Source organism: Typopeltis vanoorti, chromosome 25, assembly GCF_054136105.1.
Source record: "Typopeltis vanoorti isolate ZY-2024b chromosome 25, IOZ_Tvanoo_1.0, whole genome shotgun sequence".
Taxonomy (NCBI): domain Eukaryota; kingdom Metazoa; phylum Arthropoda; class Arachnida; order Uropygi; family Thelyphonidae; genus Typopeltis; species Typopeltis vanoorti.
In genome coordinates this window covers 71,054,846-71,076,340 of record NC_143573.1, presented here as the reverse complement: position 1 = coordinate 71,076,340, position 21,495 = coordinate 71,054,846, and the positions used below count along the sequence as shown (strand labels likewise).

Sequence of the window (21,495 nt, the reverse complement as noted above, 5' to 3'; positions counted from 1 at the left end):
AACAATAACATAGTCAATGAGACTTTTCTTATTCCTAGCCTCTTCTCTCCATGTGAATTTGTGCACATTTTTATGTTGGAACATGGTGTTAGTAATAACCAGTCCATGTCCTGAGCAGGAATCCAACAGATATTTGCCATTATTATTAGCTTTGCTCTTTTCTCCAAATTTTCCCAAAATATTTTTGTATGTCTCACAATCATTTCCTACTCTACTATTTAGATCCCCAACAAGGACCAACTTTTCCTTTTTCATTGTGTCAGTTGCTTTTTCTAAAGCCTCAAAAAATTCCTCCACTACTACCTTAGTAGAACCTTCTGTGGGACCATAGGCACAAATAAGTCTCATTGTCCAGTTCCCCATTCTCATATTTGCCCACATTACTCTACTTGAGACTGACTGCCATTCAAGAAGATTAGCCTCGTATTTTGTGTTGAATACTATGGCTACTCCTTCTTTTCCTTGATTGTCATTGCCTGAATATAACATTTTGTATTTATTGCTCAGAAAGATCTCACCAGTTTTGGTCTTTTTTGTTTCAGTCACCCCTATTATGTCGATCTGGTACTTATCTAATTCCTCAGCTAGCTCCATTTCTTTGCCATTCAGGCTTCTTACGTTGATAGTACCGATCTTTAACTCTGGTGATGTTGAGTTGGGGTTTGTTTTCAGATTTCTTCCAGTAGCTGACTTTTCGCTGTTCGCCCTGGTTCCCTGGCGAAAACAACGGGGGCCTTGTTTAACCAGGCGACGCACCAGCCGGCATGAAATTTTGTCATGTTGTACCATCATTTTTTATTTTGGTTTAACCAATAAGAATACAATTTGGTCGGCTAAATCCCAAATTGCCAGCCCATCCTCGTTCGTTCAGTATCAAAGTAGATACCCAACAGGGTGCACCACGAGAAGGTGAGGATTGGACATTAGGTCAGAAGCCCTGGTCGGTTCTCCGCATTCCTTTAAAGGCTATGTGGAGGTCTCCTCTCAGTTATACAGCTTTGACCCTTAAGCACCCCTATTTCAGCTTACATGAATGCCCTCTTGTCCTTTCCCCACCCTCCATAAAATAAAATCCTTTTATGACCCTTTCAGAAGTTTGTAAGTCTCAACCATATATATCATTCCCTCTTATTATTATTATATTCCTGATCACCATGAAGTCAGAAAACATGGTAAGATAATACAACATAACACAAAGCCTTTCATTATGCAACTTAAGCTCATCCACCATTTGCACTTTTACCACCCTTCTCAGGCAATTCATTCCATGCTCATACCACTCTCAATGCAAAAAATTACTTCTTACTCACTACTTTCTTTTGCAACTTCCAGGCATGATCCATTGCTCTTTTTCTTCCCCTCATTCTACCATATGAAAAACCTCCCCAGTGTCAATCCGATAATAACTTTCAACAGCTTAAATGTCTCATTAAATCCTCTGGAATTTTTTAGCTATGTGGCCAGTAGAAGAAGATATGATTGTGAAAGAATAACATTGTGGGATAAAAATGGGAATAGAGTGACTGATGCAGAGGACATAGTGGAGTTGTTCAATGAACACTTTATTGGAATATTTCATTCTGGAGAAGTAGGTTTAATACTAGAGGGATAGGGAAGGTTCAGATTTTAGAGGTGCAAGAGGAGAGTGTGTTTCAAATACTGAGTACTCTGGATGTCAATAAAGTAGTGGAACTAAATGGTATTTCACCATGGGTTTTGAGAGAATGTGCTAAAGAACTGATTGCTCCATCCTAAAGAACTGACCTGGCTTTTCAATGAAAGTCTGGACAGAGGAAAGGTAATGAAGGAGTGAAAGGAGAGTAAGATAATGCCATTGCATAAGAGCAGTAGCAGACTGGAAGTGTCAAATTATAGGCCAGTTTGTGTTTCATCTGTAGTTGTTTAAGATCTTGGAGAAATTACTAAGGGACCATATAAAGCATTGGGAAGATGAGGGTAATGTTATCTGTGAGAGTCAACATGGATTTGTTAAGGGACACTCTTGCTTTAGTAATATGATTGCCTTTTATAATAATGTGACAGGAGCAGAGCTGGGGCAGAGCTGACTACTACGTATGCATCCCCAGGTGGCAGATCGGGGAACGCCCTTCAGATATGGAGGCTAGCTGTGACATAAGCAAAGCAATCGTATGAATAAGCAGCCGTGGACCAACAGTAGCTGAGCTATCAGGGCGTGGGGGAAGCAGAAGTGGCAACTTTGTCTCACTTAAAACTTCACAAAGCCCAACGACAACTTGGCGACATGGCAAGTAGTGCCGCCATTAAATAAGCACCTGCTGGGGCCACTGCCCCCAACAGTGGGAAGCAGCACTGTCAGTACTGACACAAGGTTGAAGCTAAATGATGGCGGAAAAGCTTGTGATCAGAGATTGGCAGATGGTAATATGATTATATTGTGTACGTCTGTAATACTGTGGAGCAGAATGCAAACGGGGAAACTACTGCTCTACTTTATCTCCAGAACAACCACCATGGCGAGCAAACTCTTACAATTGGCCCTGAGTTCCCACCATTTCTTAAATGGGAGAGCAGTGCAAAGAATCTCCAAAGGCTCAAAATAGTATCCACTTTTAAAATAGCAACTTGGAGAAGAGCAGTTGATGAGGGAAAGGCATATTCTGCCATTTTTTTGGATTTTGCAAAGGCATTTGACAGGTCCACGCAGTTAGCTGTGTGGTTACATGCTCTGCAACCATATGTGTGGGAAAGGAGTGCCCTGCATTCGATTCTCGTCACAGACATGAAGAGCTAAGGATCTTTCTCAGGCATAGCCAAGTTAGCCAGTCTTGAGTGTGGACTGCAGGGTTTTAGTCCTCAGTTTATCTGGGGGTTTTCCTTCCGCAAGAAGGCAAACCGGCCTTGAGAACTCAACACTTCACAGACAATTACACATAGTTGAGCGTGAGGGTAACGACCCCACTTCATAGTGATTCAAATCCTGGAGACCAAATTTGAGAACAATAGTCTAAGTGTGGTCTGATCAGGGTCTTATACAACGGAATGATAACTCTTCTATCTCTGCAGGTCAGCGTCCTTCTCAGAATTGCAGCAATCCTCTGGGTTACCTTCACCACCTTTGCAATATCTCTTTCTTTTAAGGTTACACGGTGATCAGCATTCATATTTATGAATTTAGGGACACAAAACAAGCATGTTGAAAAGACTATTTTACTAATTATTAATAAAATAACAACTTGATGTTTTGACCCCTGTATCAAGGCCATCATTAGAAGGATACATATGTATAAGAACCAAGCTACATGCTGTTGCACTGTATAAAGGTAAATTAAATCTAAGTTGTTAACTAATCTTTTTCTTAGCCTGACCTCTAGTGATAAAAAAAAATAAATACAATTAAATAAAAATAAATAAATGAAAAATAATAAATAAATAAATAAATATAAATAAAAACTATAATAAACTCTGCTAAAGTCCTCATGTACTAAGATTCCTCTGGAATTGTACAGTTCATATTGTTATATTACAATTATCTTCTGGATTTGTACAGTTCCAATTGCTATTGAATGTTAAGGGGAAAAAAAAAAAAACACTTCACCAAGTCTTCTTGTATTGAGATTTTTCTTTGTGGTTGCTATGAAGGTTGCAGATAGGTCCTCCACATTCTTGGAATGGTTAGACTATCATTTTTATTCAGATTCAGATTATTTTTGAGCATTTCACATGCTTCTTTGAATTTCCGCTCGAACCAGGTTTTGGTGCGGTGTAGGGACTTGGAACTTTTCCAATCAATTCTGTGGTATGTTTGGAGTGCGTGGTCAGAAAGGCCGGTTTTTCCAAAATGGAGGTATTTAATGTGTTGTGTTCATCCTTCCTGAATGGGATGGTTCACCCTGTTTCCGCTATGTATGGTGTGTTACATGTGCATTGTATTTTGTAAACCCTTGGGTAGGCTAGGTGTGGTAGAGGATCCTTGGAAGAACTGAGTAGGTGTCTTAATTTTGTCGGGGATTTAAAGATGGTTTTGATGTTGTATTTGTGTAGTGTTCTGTCCATTTTTTCAGAAATGCCTCTAACATATGGTATAGCAATAGCATTTTTGAAATATTTTTTGTTATTAGTGGCATTTCTGTGGAGGATCTTGTGAATGGTTTTTATACTGTATCCATTTTTTATAAAGGTATGTTTGATGATCTCATATTCATTGTTAAGAGCTTGTTCATTTGAACAAATAGTTTGAGCTCTGTGTTTAGGGGTGCTTATGATCCCTAGTTTTTGTGTTAGGTGGTGATAAAAAGTTTTGTGTATGTACTGGCCTGTGTGTGTGTGTAGGTTTGCGGTAGACTGAGAAGGAGAGACAGCCTGAAGGAAGACATGTGACGAGTGTGTCTAGGAACGGAAGAGAGTTGTTTTTTTTCTATTGCAATATGGTGAATTGGATGTGTTTGTGTTGTTTGTTGAGGTGGCTAAGGAATGTATTTAGTGCTTCGTGGGCGTGGGGCGAAATGGCGAAAATATCGTCGACATATCTGAGCCAAATTTTGGGCTTTAGGCATGCCGACTCTATATATGACACTAAACTATATACGACACTAAATATGAGAATGGGGAACTGGATAATGAGACTTATTTGTGCCTATGGTCCCACAGAAGGTTCTACTAAGGTAGAAGTGGAGGAATTTTTTGAGGCTTTAGAAAAAGCAACTGACACAATGAAAAATGAAAAGTTGGTCCTTGTTGGGGATCTAAATAGCAGAGTAGGAAATGATTGTGAGACATACAAAAATATTTTGGGAAAATTTGGAGAAAAGAGCAAAGCTAATAATAATGGCAAATATCTGTTGGATTTCTGCTCAGGACATGGACTGGTTATTACTAACACCATGTTCCAACATAAAAATGTGCACAAATTCACATGGAGAGAAGAGGCTAGGAATAAGAAAAGTCTCATTGACTATGTTATTGTTGATAGTGATGTTTTCTCCCTGGTGCAGGACACCAGAGTGTACAGAGGATTTGAAATTGGAAGTGATCACTATTTAGTCTTGAGCAGGATAAAATTGAATTTCATAGTGAAAAGAATAACATGTAAGAAAGTTTTAAAGCGAATAAAAGTTGTGCAGCTCTCAGATGTGAGCTGTAGACTAAAATACACAAAGATTATTGAAGGAAAAATGAAAGAGTTTGAGAACAGAAATCAAACCTTGGAGATTCAGTGGCAAACTCTGAAGAAAACATTGATTGATTCTGCCAGAGAGGCATGTGGTGAGGTTGTTTGTAAGGATAAAAAAATCAGAACTCCCTGGTGGACACAGGAGGTTAAAGAGGCGGTGAAGGAAAAGAAGAAAGCATACCAAAAATTCCTGTCAAATAAGTCAGCTTGTGCTCTTAGAGAATATAGAGACAAATGCAAGAATGCTAAACAGTGTGTAAAACTAGCTAAACAAAAGTCATGGGAGGACTTTGGCAAGAATATAGAAAATAAATATCAAGAAGATGGCAAAATATTCTGGAGGTTGTTGAAGAAGCTTAAGAATGGAGGAAAGAGTGCTAAAAGGAATTAGAGATGATAAAGGTGACATGAAAACGGGAGAAACAGATATCCTTGAAGTACGGAGTAATTACTTTGAAAAACTGCTAAATGAAACAAGCAGTGATGACAACACATTGGTAAAAAACACTAACCAGGCATGCAGTCAGGAATACATATCCATACTTGAAGTAGAAAAAGCCATCAAAGGCTTGAAATGTGGAAAGGCAGCAGGAGTAGATGATATTCGACCAGAAATGCTGAAGTATGGTGGTATAAGAGTCTTACAGTGGCTGCACTGCATAGTTCAGAAAGCCTGGACAGAGGGATGAATTCCCGATGATTGGAGTAGAGCTCTCATAGTACCCATATATAAAAAGGGAAATAAAACTGCACATGAGAATTACAGAGGTATTTCCCTACTGAGTGTTCCTGGCAAGATCTATGCAAGTATACTTGAGAAACGGTTGAGAAGAATTGTGGAAGAAAAGCTTGGTGAAGAACAAGCTGGATTCAAGCCAAATAGAGGCTGTCAGGATCAGATCTTCACTTTACGACAAATAGTCGAGAAAGCATGGGAATATAACAAAGATCTGTATTTAAGTTTTGTCGATCTGGAAAAGGCATATGACAAGGTGCCAAGAGAGAAGCTATTCAATACGCTGCAGTTATATGGTGTCAATGGGGCATTATATCAAGCAATACTTAGTCTTTATTTGAGTTGTAAGTCAGCAGTTAGAATTGAAGGAAGTACAGGAAGATGGTTTAATGTTAAATCTGGTGTGAGACAAGGATGTACATTATCCCCTCTGTTATTCATTATCTATATGGATCACATTATGAAGGAATGTGGTATTAAACATGATATCAAAATTGGAGATGTTAATGTCAGCTCTTTGCTTTATGCGGATGATGTTATACTTCTAAATAAATCCGCTACAAGTCTGCAAGATTCTCTGACTAAATTGAGTAGCTCTTGTAATAGATATGGTAAGAAGGTCAGCAATAAAAAGACAAAGACAATGAAAATAGGCAGAATCATTGAAAATGTCAACTGTGTTGTGAATGGAGAACCTGTGGAACAAGTAAAACATTTCAGCTATTTAGGCACGATTTTTACTGAAGATGGTAAATTAAATATAGAAATAGACAACAGAATCAGCAAAGCTGGTATGGTGGGAAGTCAATTGAATAAATTCATATGGAATAAGAGAGAAATTAGTCGGAACACTAAATTAGCTGTATACAAGACAGTGTTCAAACCAGTTTTAACTTATGGATCTGAGAGCTGAGTCAGAAGTAAAACACTTGACCAAAGACTAGAGACTTCAGATATGAGAGTCCTGAGAAAGATTATAGGCGTGAACAGATGGCATCAATGGCAGTATCATATTAAAAACGAGGATATTAGGAAAGAACTTGACATTGTCAGCATCCAGGAATGCGTTAGCAGAGCTAATCTCAGGTGGTATGGTCACTTAAACAGAATGGGCGAGGAAAGATTAGCAAAACAAGTGTTCTCTGCCAGGTTGGCAGGAAAACGACCGAGAGGAAGACCAAGATATAGGTGGATTGATACGGTACAAAGTGCTTTAGACGATAGAAATATAAGATCTGATAATATTGGAGTGTTGACAAGTAACAGACTGATTTGGAGGAAAATTGTAGATAGGAAATTAATAATGATGTAATTTTTTTCATGTAGTACTATCATATCCTATACACCCCTTGAGGGTACATGGCAGGAATTTGATGATGATGATGGCATGCCGACTCTAGAGCTCATTGCTCAAAGTCTTCCATATAAAAGTTCGCTATTGGGGGAGGGGGGGGAGAAGTAGTGAGCATGTGGTTGTACCCTCTTTTTGAAGGTAAAAAATTGTTTTGCCACACGAAATACCAGGAGCAGAGTATGTGGGCAAAGAGGGCCGTGATGTCGTGTGGAAATATGTTCTGTAAGAGCAAGATAGTATCATTGATTGAGACATTGGTGAAAAGGGAAGTTATGTCAAAGCTGACTAATAGATCTTGGTCGTTGGGTGTAATGCTTTTAATTTTATTTATGAAATGTGTATTTTTTATGTAGGAAGGGGAATGACCTACCAATTCCTTGAGTGTGGCCGTTAATTTTTTGGCTAAGTGTTAATTCTGGCTGTCGATTCCTTCCACAATTGGACATAATGGTGTGTCTGTTTTGAGTACTTTTGGCAGGCCATAAATTCTGGGTTTATGATTTTTGCAATATGTTTCCTGAATTTCAGTCTTCTATCAATCATCACCCCCAGATCTCGTCTCCCCTATTTGCTCCAGTACAGCTCCTCCAATCGAGTATGCAGCTTCCCATCAATGTATCTCAAACTTCAAGACTTTATATTTTGTTGCATTAAACCGACACCCCCCCCCCATTTATTTCCCCATCTGTCTAGTTTATTCAAATCCTCTTGCAGGAATGCCACAATATGTACTATTACTAATAACCCTTCCCAGCTTCACATCAGCTGCAAACAACTGAATATCTCCCTGCAATCCATTGACAATGTCATTGATATAAAGGTTACAGTATTGAGCCCTGTGGAACCCCACTGAAACCTTCTGCCTCCTTGATACTTCCCCACCATAAACAACTCTCTGATACCTATCAGCAGCCATTTCTGAATCCAGTTGACAAACCCGACATCTAAACCCATGTGCTGAAAATTAAATATCAGTTTATCATGTGGCACCCTGTCAAATGCCTTTGCAAAATCTAAAAAAATTGCAGTGTATGGCTTTGCCTCATCAACTGTTGTTGTCACTTTATTATAAAAGGCAATCATATTACTAAAGCAAGAGAGCCCCTTAACGAATTCACGTTGACTCTCACAGATAACATTACCCTCATCTGCGCAATGCTATATATGGTCCTTCACTAATTTCTCCAAGATCTTAAAAACTACTGATGAAACACAAACTGGCCTATAGTTAGATAAATCTAGTCTGATACTGCCCTTATACAATAGCACTATCCTGCCTTCCTTCCATTCCTTGGGTATCTTTCCTGTAGCCAGACTTTCAATGAAAAGCCTGGTCAATAAAGCTGTGAGTTCTTTAGCACATTCTCTCAAAACCCGTGGTGAAATACCATCCAGTCCCACAGCTTTACTGACATCCAGAGTACTCAGAATTTGGAATACACTCTCCTCTTGCACCACTAAACCTTGAACCTGCCTTATCCCTCTAGTATTAAAACTTACTTCTCCAGGATGAAATACTCCAATAAAGTGTTCATTGAAAAACTCCACTATGTCCTCTGCATCAGTCATTCTATTCATATTTTTATCCCACAATGTCATTCTTCCACAATCCTTTCTCCTCCTACTGGCCACATAGCTAAATATTCCCTGGGATTATCTTTGGATCTTAGTGCCAGTCTCACATTCCAGTTTCACCTTCCTTACCATATTAGGAACTCTCCTGGCCTGAATCTTATATTCTTCATGCATCTGCTCTTCACCCCTTTCCTTATATCTCTCTTCCATAACCTCTTTTTCACCTGAAGTTCACGTTTGATATTGTTTGTCATCCAATTTACACCAAATTGTGTCCTCTTCTTCACTCATGGAATACAGCTTACTATTGCTGCCAACAAATATTCCTTCACAATTTCCCACACACTAATGGTATCCCGGCCTTCCAATTCTGCCCTCCATGGAACTGCCCCAAGTTTATATCTAAGACTATTATAATCACCTGCCATATAATTCCACATATGTTCCCTTTTCTTTGATACTCCTGCATATCTATTCATCTTCCAAGTCAAAAACCAGATGTGAATCTTTCCAACAGGCAGAAGAGATGTCATCTCAGTTATTATCAGCTCTTCTGATGCTATGACCAAATCCAAAACTCTTGAACCTCTTGTTCCCTCTATTCTGTTGCCAAAGACATCTATCCCTTAACAATTCCATTCCCTTATTATTACATGCATTTTCCTCTTCCCAACTTATAGTACTGTAGTTAAAATCTCCCATAACAATCATTCTTCTTGCACTTGCCAAGCTCAACTGCCTAAACATCTCCTGCTCCCCACTCCTGTGCTACTTGGCTTGTAGCAACATCCCACTAAATATCCTGTCTTTCCCACCTCTACCTCACACCATATGCTTTCAAAACTATTAGTATCACTGCCTTCCAAAGCCAAGCCTCCATTCTTAGAGGAAAAAAAAAAGTCATCACTTATCATAAGCAGTACTCCACCACTGCGTTTTCCCTTCCTATCCTGCTGAAAAATGCTGTACCCTGCTACTTCTATTCCTGTTATTATATCCTCTTCTGTCAACCACATCTCAGTGATCTCAATAATCTTTGGCCAGGCTGATGCTATCAGCGCCACCAATTCCACTCCTTTATTGCAGATACTCCTGGCATTAGTATAAAGCATTAAAATGTCACTGCTTCTATACCAATCATTATCCTCTCCAGCCTCCACTGCACTCAGTGTTACCTGATGTCGTCCCACTTCCCCCAAGCACCCATTCCCACAAGAGGCCATCCCTGCTACCATCCACCTTGGGAATTCTAGTTTCCCTGCATTGATGCACTGATTCGTTCAGAAAACAGCAATCTCTCCAGATGTTTATATCCTTCCTCATTCAAATGCAAGCGGTCTCTTGCATGAAGCTCCTTTCTGTCCTCAAATGCCCTCCAAGCATCTACATATTCCAATCTTCTCTTCTGACACATTCTGGCTATTATGCTATTCATTATTCTGCTCTTTTGCTCAGCTCATCATTATCATACTTGGGTAACACACATACACACTATCTTTCCTCTCTGTGTTTTCTTTTGTACAACCTCAAACATGAATCTTAGATCTCTCACCACCCGATTTACATTGCCTCTCAAGTCATTCGTGACCACTATCACAATCATCTCATCCACATTTTCATCCCACTTAATTATCATAGCCATATTTTCTATCATTCCTCCTCTGGCATCCTATCTTGCACACCACTGATCACCGAGTCTCCATACATCATACCTCTTACAACTCTGATTCTTGATTGCTCACCTGCATCCCTCACTCTCTCTCTCTCTCTCCTCTAACCCTTTCTCTCTCTCTATGTTCCCCTAATTACCTGCAGTCCTGGCATCACTATATCCCTAGTTCCAGCACTCCCTCGCATTCTTCTCATTCCCTCTTTCTGACTGTTTCCATTCTCTCCTCTTCTATCATTCCCATAACTCTCTCTCATTCCCTCTCTTCTACTGTTTCTATTCTCTCCTCTTCTATCATTCCCATAACTCTCTCTCACTCCTACTCTGATTCACGTAATCTCATCTCATTCCCGAGACATTCCACCTCCTGTTTCAGCTCATCTATCTCTCTCTCTCTCTCTCTCTCTCTGGGCAAGTTAGCCACTCTTCCTTGCCATTCATCCTCCCAATCAAGACAATCTCCGAAAACTTCACAATCGTTCAAGCCTTCCACACCGCACTCTTATTTTTTCATTCATATTCACTCGTCATTTTCACTCTCTATCACACTACTCATCTCTCTAGGTTGAGATTCTCCTACCCCAGATGCAATGAGGTTGGTTATTGTAATATCAAACTCACTAAGTTCCTCTCATTTCCTACATTTTGCGCATGTATGAATTCCCCCTTCTCTCACCCACCACATATCCAACTGCCAGAATGTATACATACCACGAGCACTGCATGCCACAAAAAATCTGGTATTATGTTATGCAAAACAGAGTGCTTAAAAGGGAGAGGACTTGGCAACACGCCATTTGTAACTAGAGCTGCAGCTGCCGCCATCCTTCAAATAGTGCCGAGAAACTATATAACTAAATGCTTACTATACTATATAACTAAATGCTTACTATACTATATTATATGCTATACTGTAAGCTAATTTACTTACATGATACTATAAGTATGAACTATATTTAACTATACTAAATAACTAAATACGAAAACTTATCTTCATCTTCTCTTCCACCGTAGATGCGTCCAACTCTGACCTCACCTTCTCAGTAACCCAGAAATAACCCAATATAAACAACTAAACTCCAAAAGCAGGTATATTTCAGTTATACAAGCACCACCACCACTTGTATTACTGAAAAAAATGTAGCACAATTTGTGTCTTACCACACTATACACCGTTTTTTCTAAAACACTTTTTTCTAAAACAGCTCAAATCCACCGCCACATTCTTCAGCAACTCTAGCACCCTCCGAATGCAAAAGCAGTGAATGAATTTAAAGCGTGCTTGATGAACTATGCATGTGACAGTGGAATCTCCCACAATGAGTCTTTTGAATTACTATGCATTGTTAATTCTCTTGCACAATGCTAGTGCTAACATCCCATCCAATGTTAGCACTAGTTTAATCAAACTCCTCCAGTAACTTTAATGCCGCTAATTCATCCTGGAAGGTATACCTTTCTAAAGAGATCGCTTAACAATTTAGCTATTTCTAATGCATCCAACACTTTTATACCATGTGCATTTATTAAATTTATTCTTATGAATTTCTTCTAATACTGAATCCACAATATTTTATTTAGTTTTTGCTTCAACATTTCATTCATCCATTTTACTCCAGACACTCTTTGTCTACTTATTATTATTATTATTATTAATGCACAGGCACTTCCATGGAGTCCTAAGACTCATCGTGGGAGACCCAAACTATCAACACAATATCTGTCTTACCTCTCCTTGAAACTATTAACAGACAAAGCAGTCACAACTGACTCAAGCAACCCATTCCATTCATTCATTCAACACTCTCCAAACGAAAAATTTAGTCCTCGTGCCCTTATTAACCACACTCATACCTAACTCCCAGGGATGATCTCTTGTTCTGCTCTCACTAGCCAGGTGCTGAAACATTTCCTCTGCATCAATCCTATAAAATCCTTTAAGTGACTTAAATGTTTCTATCATATCTCCTCTTTTATTATTATTATTATTATTATTATTATTATTATTATTATTATTATTATTAAACAAGACCTCATGGAGTCAAAGACTCATCTAGGAGGTCCTTTTATCTCACACATATCTCATCATACCGCGTCTTAAACACATTCAAACTCCTTGCAGACACCACACTCTCAGGCAAGGCATTCCAATCACTCACAACTCTGCACGAAAAAACCTGCCTCTCACTCCCCTACTCACACCCTCTTTATACAGTTTCCAGGGATGACCTCTGGTTCTCCCCTGATCTCCCACTATTCTCTGTAGAACTTCTCCACCATTGATCCTATAACAACCCCTTACCAACTTGTAGGTCTCTATCATATCTCCCCTCTTCCTTCTCTCCACTAGACTCTGCAAATTGCATCTTTTCAATCTTTCCTCATACTCGACATTCCAGAGGTCAGAAACTACCTTAGTCAGTCGCCTTTGGACCCTTTCCAACATCTCTTCATTCTTCTGAAAACCAGGTGACCAAATCTGGGCACAATAGTCCATGTGTGGCCTAATCAAAGCCTTATACAATGGAACAAGAATCACCCTACTTCTACACGTCAGTGTCCTCCGCATCATTCCCAGAAGTCTTTGTGTTGTCTTCACAATTTTGGCGATGTGTCCCCTAAATTTTAGATCCTTATCCACTATCACCCCCAGATCTCTTATTTCCTCTACTTCCAACAATATATTCTCACCAAGCATAAATTCTGCATCCCATCTTTGTTTTCCTTTGTTTTTCACCTATCAACTTTTGCAATCCACAAACCTTCAATCTATCCTCATAAAAAACATTCCACAGACTCCTCACCATCTTGGTCACTCACCTCTGGATTTTCTCCATCACTTCCTCATTCCCCAAGAAACCCAGGTGACCAGACCTGAGCACAGTAATCCAGATGTGGTCATATCAAGGGTTTATAAAGAGGAATGATAACTCCCTTATCTCTGCTTGTTAGTGTTCTTCAATAACCAAGTAATCCTGTGGCTACTTTAGCAACATGCCCTCTAAACTTCAACTCTCTATCTACTACTATTACTACTACCCCCAAATCCCTGACTTCATTAATTTCTTGAAGTACTTCCCATGCACTTCTGTTTTCTCTACTATGTAGTTTCTCAAGCAAGATACTTAAAGCTGCCTTCTCAGTTTACTATACTCACTTGCCATATAGTCCCATATAACCCATAATATCATTAGATGAGTGATGCTGTACGGTCAACTCCATACTTTAGAAACATGCCACAAGAATGTCTCGAATGTTTGCCAGATGATCTCTTGGGTCAGTCATTTCCCCATTTTTCCTAAATACGCAACCCTCTATTACTGTTTTAAGCAGACCTTTTCTATATGTCCAGAGTATTTTAGATTCTGTGCTCTTAAAGCCCTATCAACCCTCTCTAGGACATACTGGTTTGTTTTCCTTTTAATGTATGAGACTCTCAACAATCTCCTGCAACATCACAAACAGCTATCTTATGATAGCTATTTGTGATCATAACAGACTTCTTTAGGTTCCAAGTTTCACATCCATAAGTTGCAACTAAAAAAACAGCTGCATCCGAAATCCTCAGTAATGTTCTTGTAAGTTATGAATCTATCCTTCCAGAGTTTGATTAAGTCTGTTATCCTAATCTTGTGATGTCTTTTGAATAGCATTTCTGTACATGAATAATGGCCTCCCTCAATGAGTTTCTGACTCCCTGAAGGTCTCTTAATAATAATAATAATAATAATAATAATAGATCCTAGATACTGACATTTGCTGACCTCTCCAATTATTTATTAAAGTGTACTTTTTTCTCACAGTCTTTTTGGTCAATACCTCCTTTAAGAACCATAATCCTCATCTTACCAGATAGAGTTTATGTCCTCTGCTCTCGCGGATTTCACTAACCATCAAGAATTCATTCTAGTTTTTTTTTATTATTACAGAGAAGTATTGCACTGTCAATATCACTCATCAACCAACCATCCTAATTCCTGTCTTCAGCTCATCCAGTACTACACAAATACATACATACACACACACACACAATTCTCCCTGGTGTTCTCAGGCAGAGATATTGCACAGCTGAAGAGAAAGCATGCATCCTTGTCAATTTCTTTGCCTATAATTCAATCAGTTGAACCTACACTTCCAATGTGTCCTATTGATCACTGTTCACGTCAGTTATTAACCTGATAGTATGTTGAGAAAAGCTCATAACTTTCATTATCTTCCACAATTTCACATGCTGAACACAGTTAAAAGTCTTTTGAGTAATCTATGAACCACTTCACTAATGAAAGTCTATGACTTGATGATCTGCTTAAGACAAAGGAACTTGTAAAAATAATCATAATTTACAATTATGATTCTTTTTATAATTATTTCTCTATGTTAATATATTATTAGTTTTGGTTTCATAATGTCTAATAGGCACTTGCAAGATGCCCGTTATAGATATTATTATTGTCAAAATGAAATGTAAATCATTTGAAATTGATGTAGTTCTTAAATTCTGATAGTTTTGTTGTGTCCCAATTTACGATTTCTACTCTAATCTTACAAATTCCTTTTATCTATATTCTTCTAACTTCTATGCCCGAGATTTTACCAAAACTTATACCAATATCTAAGTTATTGCTCCCCATAGTACCCCTAATATTTGTATTTATACTGCGCCTTTTGGGATATTTAGTTTAGGATATTACATACATAAACAAGGAGAAAGAACTCAAATATATCTGAAAGTGTAACTATTGCAGTCGTGACACTTAACTCGATTCTCAACTTAAATTTTCCGCGTGACTAAGTACAATATTTTCAAGTGGTTATCAACTGCGCCATTTATGTTATCATAAATAGGGAGAAAGTCAATCTCGAATATATCTCTTAGTATTTAAATATTATTGCAGTCGTGACTCTTAATCTCTTTCCTCAACATTAAATTTCCCACGTGATTAGGTACGATGATTTTAAGCGGTGCATTAGATTAGCAACATCAGACAACTCTTTTATCATTGAACAAAAGGTTTATTAAGTTTCTAAACATGGTACAATTCAAATACTAAACTAAAATACTTATAGACTAACATTAAATCATTACAAGCAATATGGCTATTTGTGATTATGCCGCCATACACATTAATTCATAAATTCACCTGATGTGAACAAATTAGATCAATTCACACTATCTGATTATTCATACTGAAGTAGATTAACAAATCATTCACTGCTAACACATACTTGTGACATTTCAATTATTTTATACATTACATTAGGCATTCAATTCTTAGGATACGTAAGTACTTAATTCACACTATTCCGTTATACCGTTATTTGCACTAACACACAATTATGTCATTTAAATATCTTGTGCAATATAACAGATATGCAAAAATACCTTAGGATTCTTAATCATTCACAAATCTTTAACACTAATCAATCTACACATAACACATTCTATCATATACTAAAGTCCTAGTATAACTTCAACAGTTCTGTATTGGAATCACGATACTTTTCACAGACAAATTTCTAGCTAACATAGGTTATGATTTACAGTACCTTTCTTGAGCTCTTCGTATGGGCCTTTATTCTTTTCCAAACGAACCTCTGGTATAACTTCTCGTAACTCTGGAATACTTCAATTCACATATATTTGCTCTACTATCAGCAACGAGGACATCGATCTCTTTACAGCTTTCTGCTTTGCGTAGTTATCTCTAGTGTCAAAACGAAGAAGATCCCTCCTTTTCTAGGACTTTATGGCAATTTTTCCTTTGCTTCCTACTAGGGAAAACAGGAATCGAAATCCCGCTCACTTTCGTTTCCGTGTTGTGACGAGGAGATATCACCCCTGTCGCCACTCAGGAAAACCCCGTGAACTCCACCGGAACCAAAACCAAACTCCAAGGCCAAAAGCGACTATCCAAAAAAAAGCCCCTCTCCAGTGGGGTTACCAACCCTTTTATAGCTGCTCCCCTAACAGCACCTTTTCTTACTTCCTTTCTCCTCCTTCTACTTGTTTTTTAATCATTGACCAATTAGGGTGGCGATTTCCCGCCAAACGTCATTTGATCGGCAAGCCCGTTCTCAATGTTTCAATCCGGGGATTGGCCCTAAGCGATAGCTTTGCTTTTCTTGTGCTAGCCTGACTTAATCCCCTTTCAAACTTTTTCTATGAATTCTACTTAATAAATTAATCTCTCACATAACGTATTTTATGACTCACCCATTTCTACTTATTTACTTAACTCTCTCATTTTTTATCGTATTACAATATTAATCTATACTTTCCTTTGTTAGCTACTTATTTAGTTAGAATTCCTTATTTTAAGTCATATTACAATATTAATACATTCCTTCCTTTATCAGCTACTTTAACAACAACCCTTATGTTTTATACATTTTACTGGATGCAAGAAATTTTCCATTAAATAATTCATTTCTTTTTATGAAGGGGTTTTAATTTATGATATTTATTCTTCATGTTACACCATGATAGCTGAGAATACTATATTCCTAAGATATCAGGTGTAACAGTTTGTAATAATTTTTAATCTTCTTTATTGTGATATAAAAGATTCTCGTTACGCTAACAGAGACAATGTGTCAGCCATTATATGTAACTTCTAGCTTGCTATATACATGGAGTGTGCATGCTCGCCGAGGAGATTGATGGGCGATTGACAGCTGATAGGGAAAGCACTCGATATTGGGGTAACAAAAAAAAAAAAACAAGTAGTGAGCTATGGGAATTGAGAACAGCAAACCAGAGAATTTTGTTCTTAGGAAGTTTTTAAGTTTTATGTAACAGTCAGAAGAATATTATGTAGCAGTCAAATATTATGTAAAAATTTATGTAACAGTCAGGAGAATATTATGTAACAGTCAAATATTATGTAAAAATTTATGTAACAGTCAGGAGAATCATAGAACTGTAAGTCTTTAAACTGGAGGAGTTAAGACTGTCAACAAGTGTTCAGTAAATAAAAGACGATATTGGAGTTGACGTTTTAATTTGAATGTTCAAGGAAAAGCTGAATGGAAAGTTTCATCTTCTATCTTAAGGACACTGGATTACTCGGATTATTATTATGGTAAAAGCAATTGGTGAAATTTGAAACTGTAAAGTGGCTTATTATGAAGTGATCAACTCAGATATGTTGTTTATGAAGTAGTAGAAGAAACTTCTTTCTCTGGTACAAAAATTAGTAAACTGTGTATCAAATTGAACTGCAAGAGGTAAAAGTATTTATACTTCAGTGAGACAGGAGGAATAATATTGTATGTTACACAAAGGAGATAAAAAAAGGATCCCATGAAAAAGAAGAAGAAAATTTTATATTTTTTGAAAGAGCCTAACAAAGAAACTGACTCTGAACAATTTTGTTGTATGAAAACAAAGTGTTTAGTCTGGTAGAGGCAATTAAGTATATGTCAAATATCAAACAATCCAATAAACGTGTAGAAAGGCTTATGTGTTCGTCGTAAATGTTGTTTAATTTTGACGGTATATATCAGAACACAGAATTATAAGTAAATAATTATTTTATTGACTTATTGCTGATATTTTGCTGGTGTTATAACCAGCATCTTCAGAGCACAAAAACACAGTTTGTCACAGTATGTGAGACTACAACAACATGGTGTAACAAAAATCTGGTTCCATTGTCATTGGAACAGATTGCTCTCACTCTGTTCTAATGACAATGCTCTTGCTACTGAACTGCCATTTACACCACACCTTCTTGGCAAATGGCCATGATCCCCATAAGATAAACAAAATACTAAATGCTCCTAAGAAACCTCTCCCACTATCCATCATGGAGAACTACAACAAAACAGTCACCATCCCATGCATTAAAGGTACATCAGAAAAGATATCTAGAATTCTCAAAAAACATCAACTATGCAAAGTATTCAAACCGTATGTCAAATTAGCAACTCTCATCTGTTCACCCAAGGACAGCATCCCTCCTTTATCACATTCAGGAGTCTACAAAAATACCCTGCTCAGTTGATCAAGCTTACTACGGTCAAACAGGAAGAATTGTGGACATCTGTATCAGTGAACATAAAAGATACATCCAGCACTATCACTATGGCAAGTCAGACCTAGCAGACCATGCTTTGAGGATACTCCTGCACACAGGATCAACTGGAAGAAAACAAAAGTACTCCACAGAAGCTTTTACAAGTCAGAGAGATTGTTCTTAGAAGCAACAGAAGCCTTGAAACATACTCCGAATCTCAACAAATATAGCTGTATAAATTTGCCTAAGATCTGAGAGAGTCATCTTAAGACATAACTAGTACCTGCTTTCTCTTTCTGTTTTTTAGGACTTTAGTCTTTGTGTTGTTGCTACGGTTTTATTTTATTTATTTTTTTTTTAATTTATTTATTTTATTTATTAGTTTTTTTTTGTTTTTTTTTTTAGATAGAGGGTGCCTAATTAGGTCTTTAGTCTTTGTGTTGTTGCTACAATTTTGTTAAACTAGTCCCTTTGTTACACCATGTTGTTGTAGTCTCGCATACTGTGACAAACTGTGTTTTTGCGCTCTGAAGATGCTGGTTATAACATCAGTGAAATATCAGCAATAAGTCAATAAATAATTATTTACTTATAATTCTGTGTTCTGATATATACCATCAAAATTAAACAATAAAAACAATCCAATAATAGAATGTCTCAGAGAATGAATGATTTTAATATTTTTGGATAAATATTAAAATCATTAAAATATTAAAATTATAAAACAGTATATACATTTAAAATGTATATACTGTTTTAGTTTCATTAAATGTATATTTTTTATTTTTGTCTTGAGTCAGTGATTTTCCAGATTCTAAAAGAAATAGTTAAAATTCATTGCACCAATCAGAATTGAATCCTTGTATAATTAATAAATACTCAGAGTAAAAATCTCTTTACAGATCTAAACAAACTGATCTCTGGTACGCTTGGCTTTCTTGAAAACTGTTTGTTAATGTCATCTCAGACTTGATTCTGGTGGCAGGCCTATTTAGAATAAGCTTTAGTAGAATCTTGCTTCCTACATAAGCGATTAAGCTACAGTTCTACAGTTTTTGCATTCCTTCATATCTCTCTTCTTGTGCAGCAGTATAGCAGTATGAATACTGACCTTTTCCATACTCCTGTCTCCCACATTCTTATAAGGCCTATTATATGCAGGTGCATAATTGGCAAATTGGTAGGATAAGCCTCACGTCTAATAAAAAGTATAGGCTTAAAACCAAGAAGAGATCCCATCTGACTATTCCTCAATATACCCTGTGGTGCTATGAATCTCCCTCTGAGACAACTAGACAACTAGTACAGACTTGACTTCTGGGAAGTCAAGTCTGTACCTCTCCATCTGTCAAGAGAACCTATCAGAAGTCCTAGAATATTCAATGTGCCTATGCAAAGTTTACCTCTGAGATTAATCCCATGTGTGCTGTATCCTTCATCCACTGTAATACTGACCTACTAAGTTTCGGAGTGAAGTTGCTGCTAGAAGAGATGATGTGGTCAGAGAGAGACCCCTTTCACAGAGTGGGTGAAACATCTGCTGATCCTAATTGTCCAGGTCTTCTTATTGTTTATTGAAAGAACACTTTTAGGGTTTCCCTCATCCACCATCTAAGTAACATGCCTGATAGGAGTAGACTCTCCCTCCCAGAGTTCTACATATATCCCTTCTTAAAGCTCTCATAGAATTTTTAATCGCAGAGTCAAAACTCATGCATGATCACTCTGCTTTTAACTGCAAGCATAACAGTCACCTCACCTCACTACATATATTCTCAGTTGCTATTACTAGATCCAATATTCTTGTACTACAAGTCCCTTCCAACATAGTTATTATCCAATTGGATAATAACTATTAAGATAGATATTATCCAATAACTCCCAATTCTCATTCCCTTGTCTTGAATGCTTTCTCCTTTCTATTTTTTATACATATATTTATAAAAAGGAGCCAATTGTTTGCATGGAGAGTGGTTGGTGAGTGGAATGCATTGCCTGACATTGTGGTGAATCCAGATACATTGAATGAGATTAAAGCACGGTTTGATGAGCTTTTGTGTGTAACAGTGTTTGCCTAACAATGAGTTTTTTGAATCCATGGAGGTCTACTATTAATAATAATAATAATAATAATAATAATAATAATAATACCTGTGGGATTAAAATAATAGGTTTGCTATAAGTGTCTGCAGTTAGTGTCAGTTTTCTGATGTGTGAAAATACTATATAAGATAAGTGTCATCACTCATGATGAAATTCTAAAAGAACAGTTTGTCAATGCTTACTAAGTGACTTTAGAATGCACTAAATAATGCATAATTAACCAATAATATGACATACAATTTTATAATTCCATGTCTATACTAATCTAGTCATTTGTTAAAGAGAATGAAAACTTATCCATATGAGCAATTTTAAAATTTGAGAAAGCATACCTCTGCCCTTATTCTTTCTCTTTCTTCCCTTTCTATTCGCTCCCTTTCTAGCCTTTCTCTTTCTTCTGCTTCAGCTTTTTGCCTTGCTAATGCTAATGAATAACAAATGAAAATATTTAGCATAAATGCAAAATAACATAAAAGTTTTCAATGAAACACTTTTCAATTCAGTTATAGTATTCTGTTGTTTATCTTCACGGCTTCTTATTTATTAATTCAAAGTTGTTCTACAATTAAATTTATTATTCGAATTTTTATTACAGGGGCAGAACAAGAGGCCATCCCTGAAAACTATATAAGGAGCAGATTCTTTACAGAAAAGTAGTTCATGAGTGGAATGCATTGTCTGAAAGTGAAAAAATATTACATCTGGCCACTAAGGACTTATTATTATTATTATTATTATTGTTACAGGCAACTCCAAGGAGTCGATAGACTCATTGAGGGAGGCCCTAACATCATGTCGAGAACAACTATTCGACATTCACACAGTATCTATCATACCTCGCCTTGAACTCAATCACAGTCATGGCACCCACAACAGACTCTGGCAGCT

At 37.2% G+C, this 21,495-nt stretch overlaps 1 protein-coding gene across 5 annotated transcripts in view; it reads right to left on the bottom strand.

Moving 5' to 3' along the window:
• Positions 1-21,495, bottom strand: part of LOC150092840 (dynein axonemal intermediate chain 7-like) — a 497,248-nt gene that overhangs the window by 419,722 nt on the left and 56,031 nt on the right. For all 5 annotated transcript variants that reach the window (XM_090414468.1, XM_090414470.1, XM_090414471.1 and 2 more), the window contains exon 3: positions 20,940-21,031. In XM_090414468.1, coding sequence (XP_090270594.1) covers positions 20,940-21,031 — 92 coding nt within the window. The remainder of the gene's footprint in view (positions 1-20,939; positions 21,032-21,495) is intronic.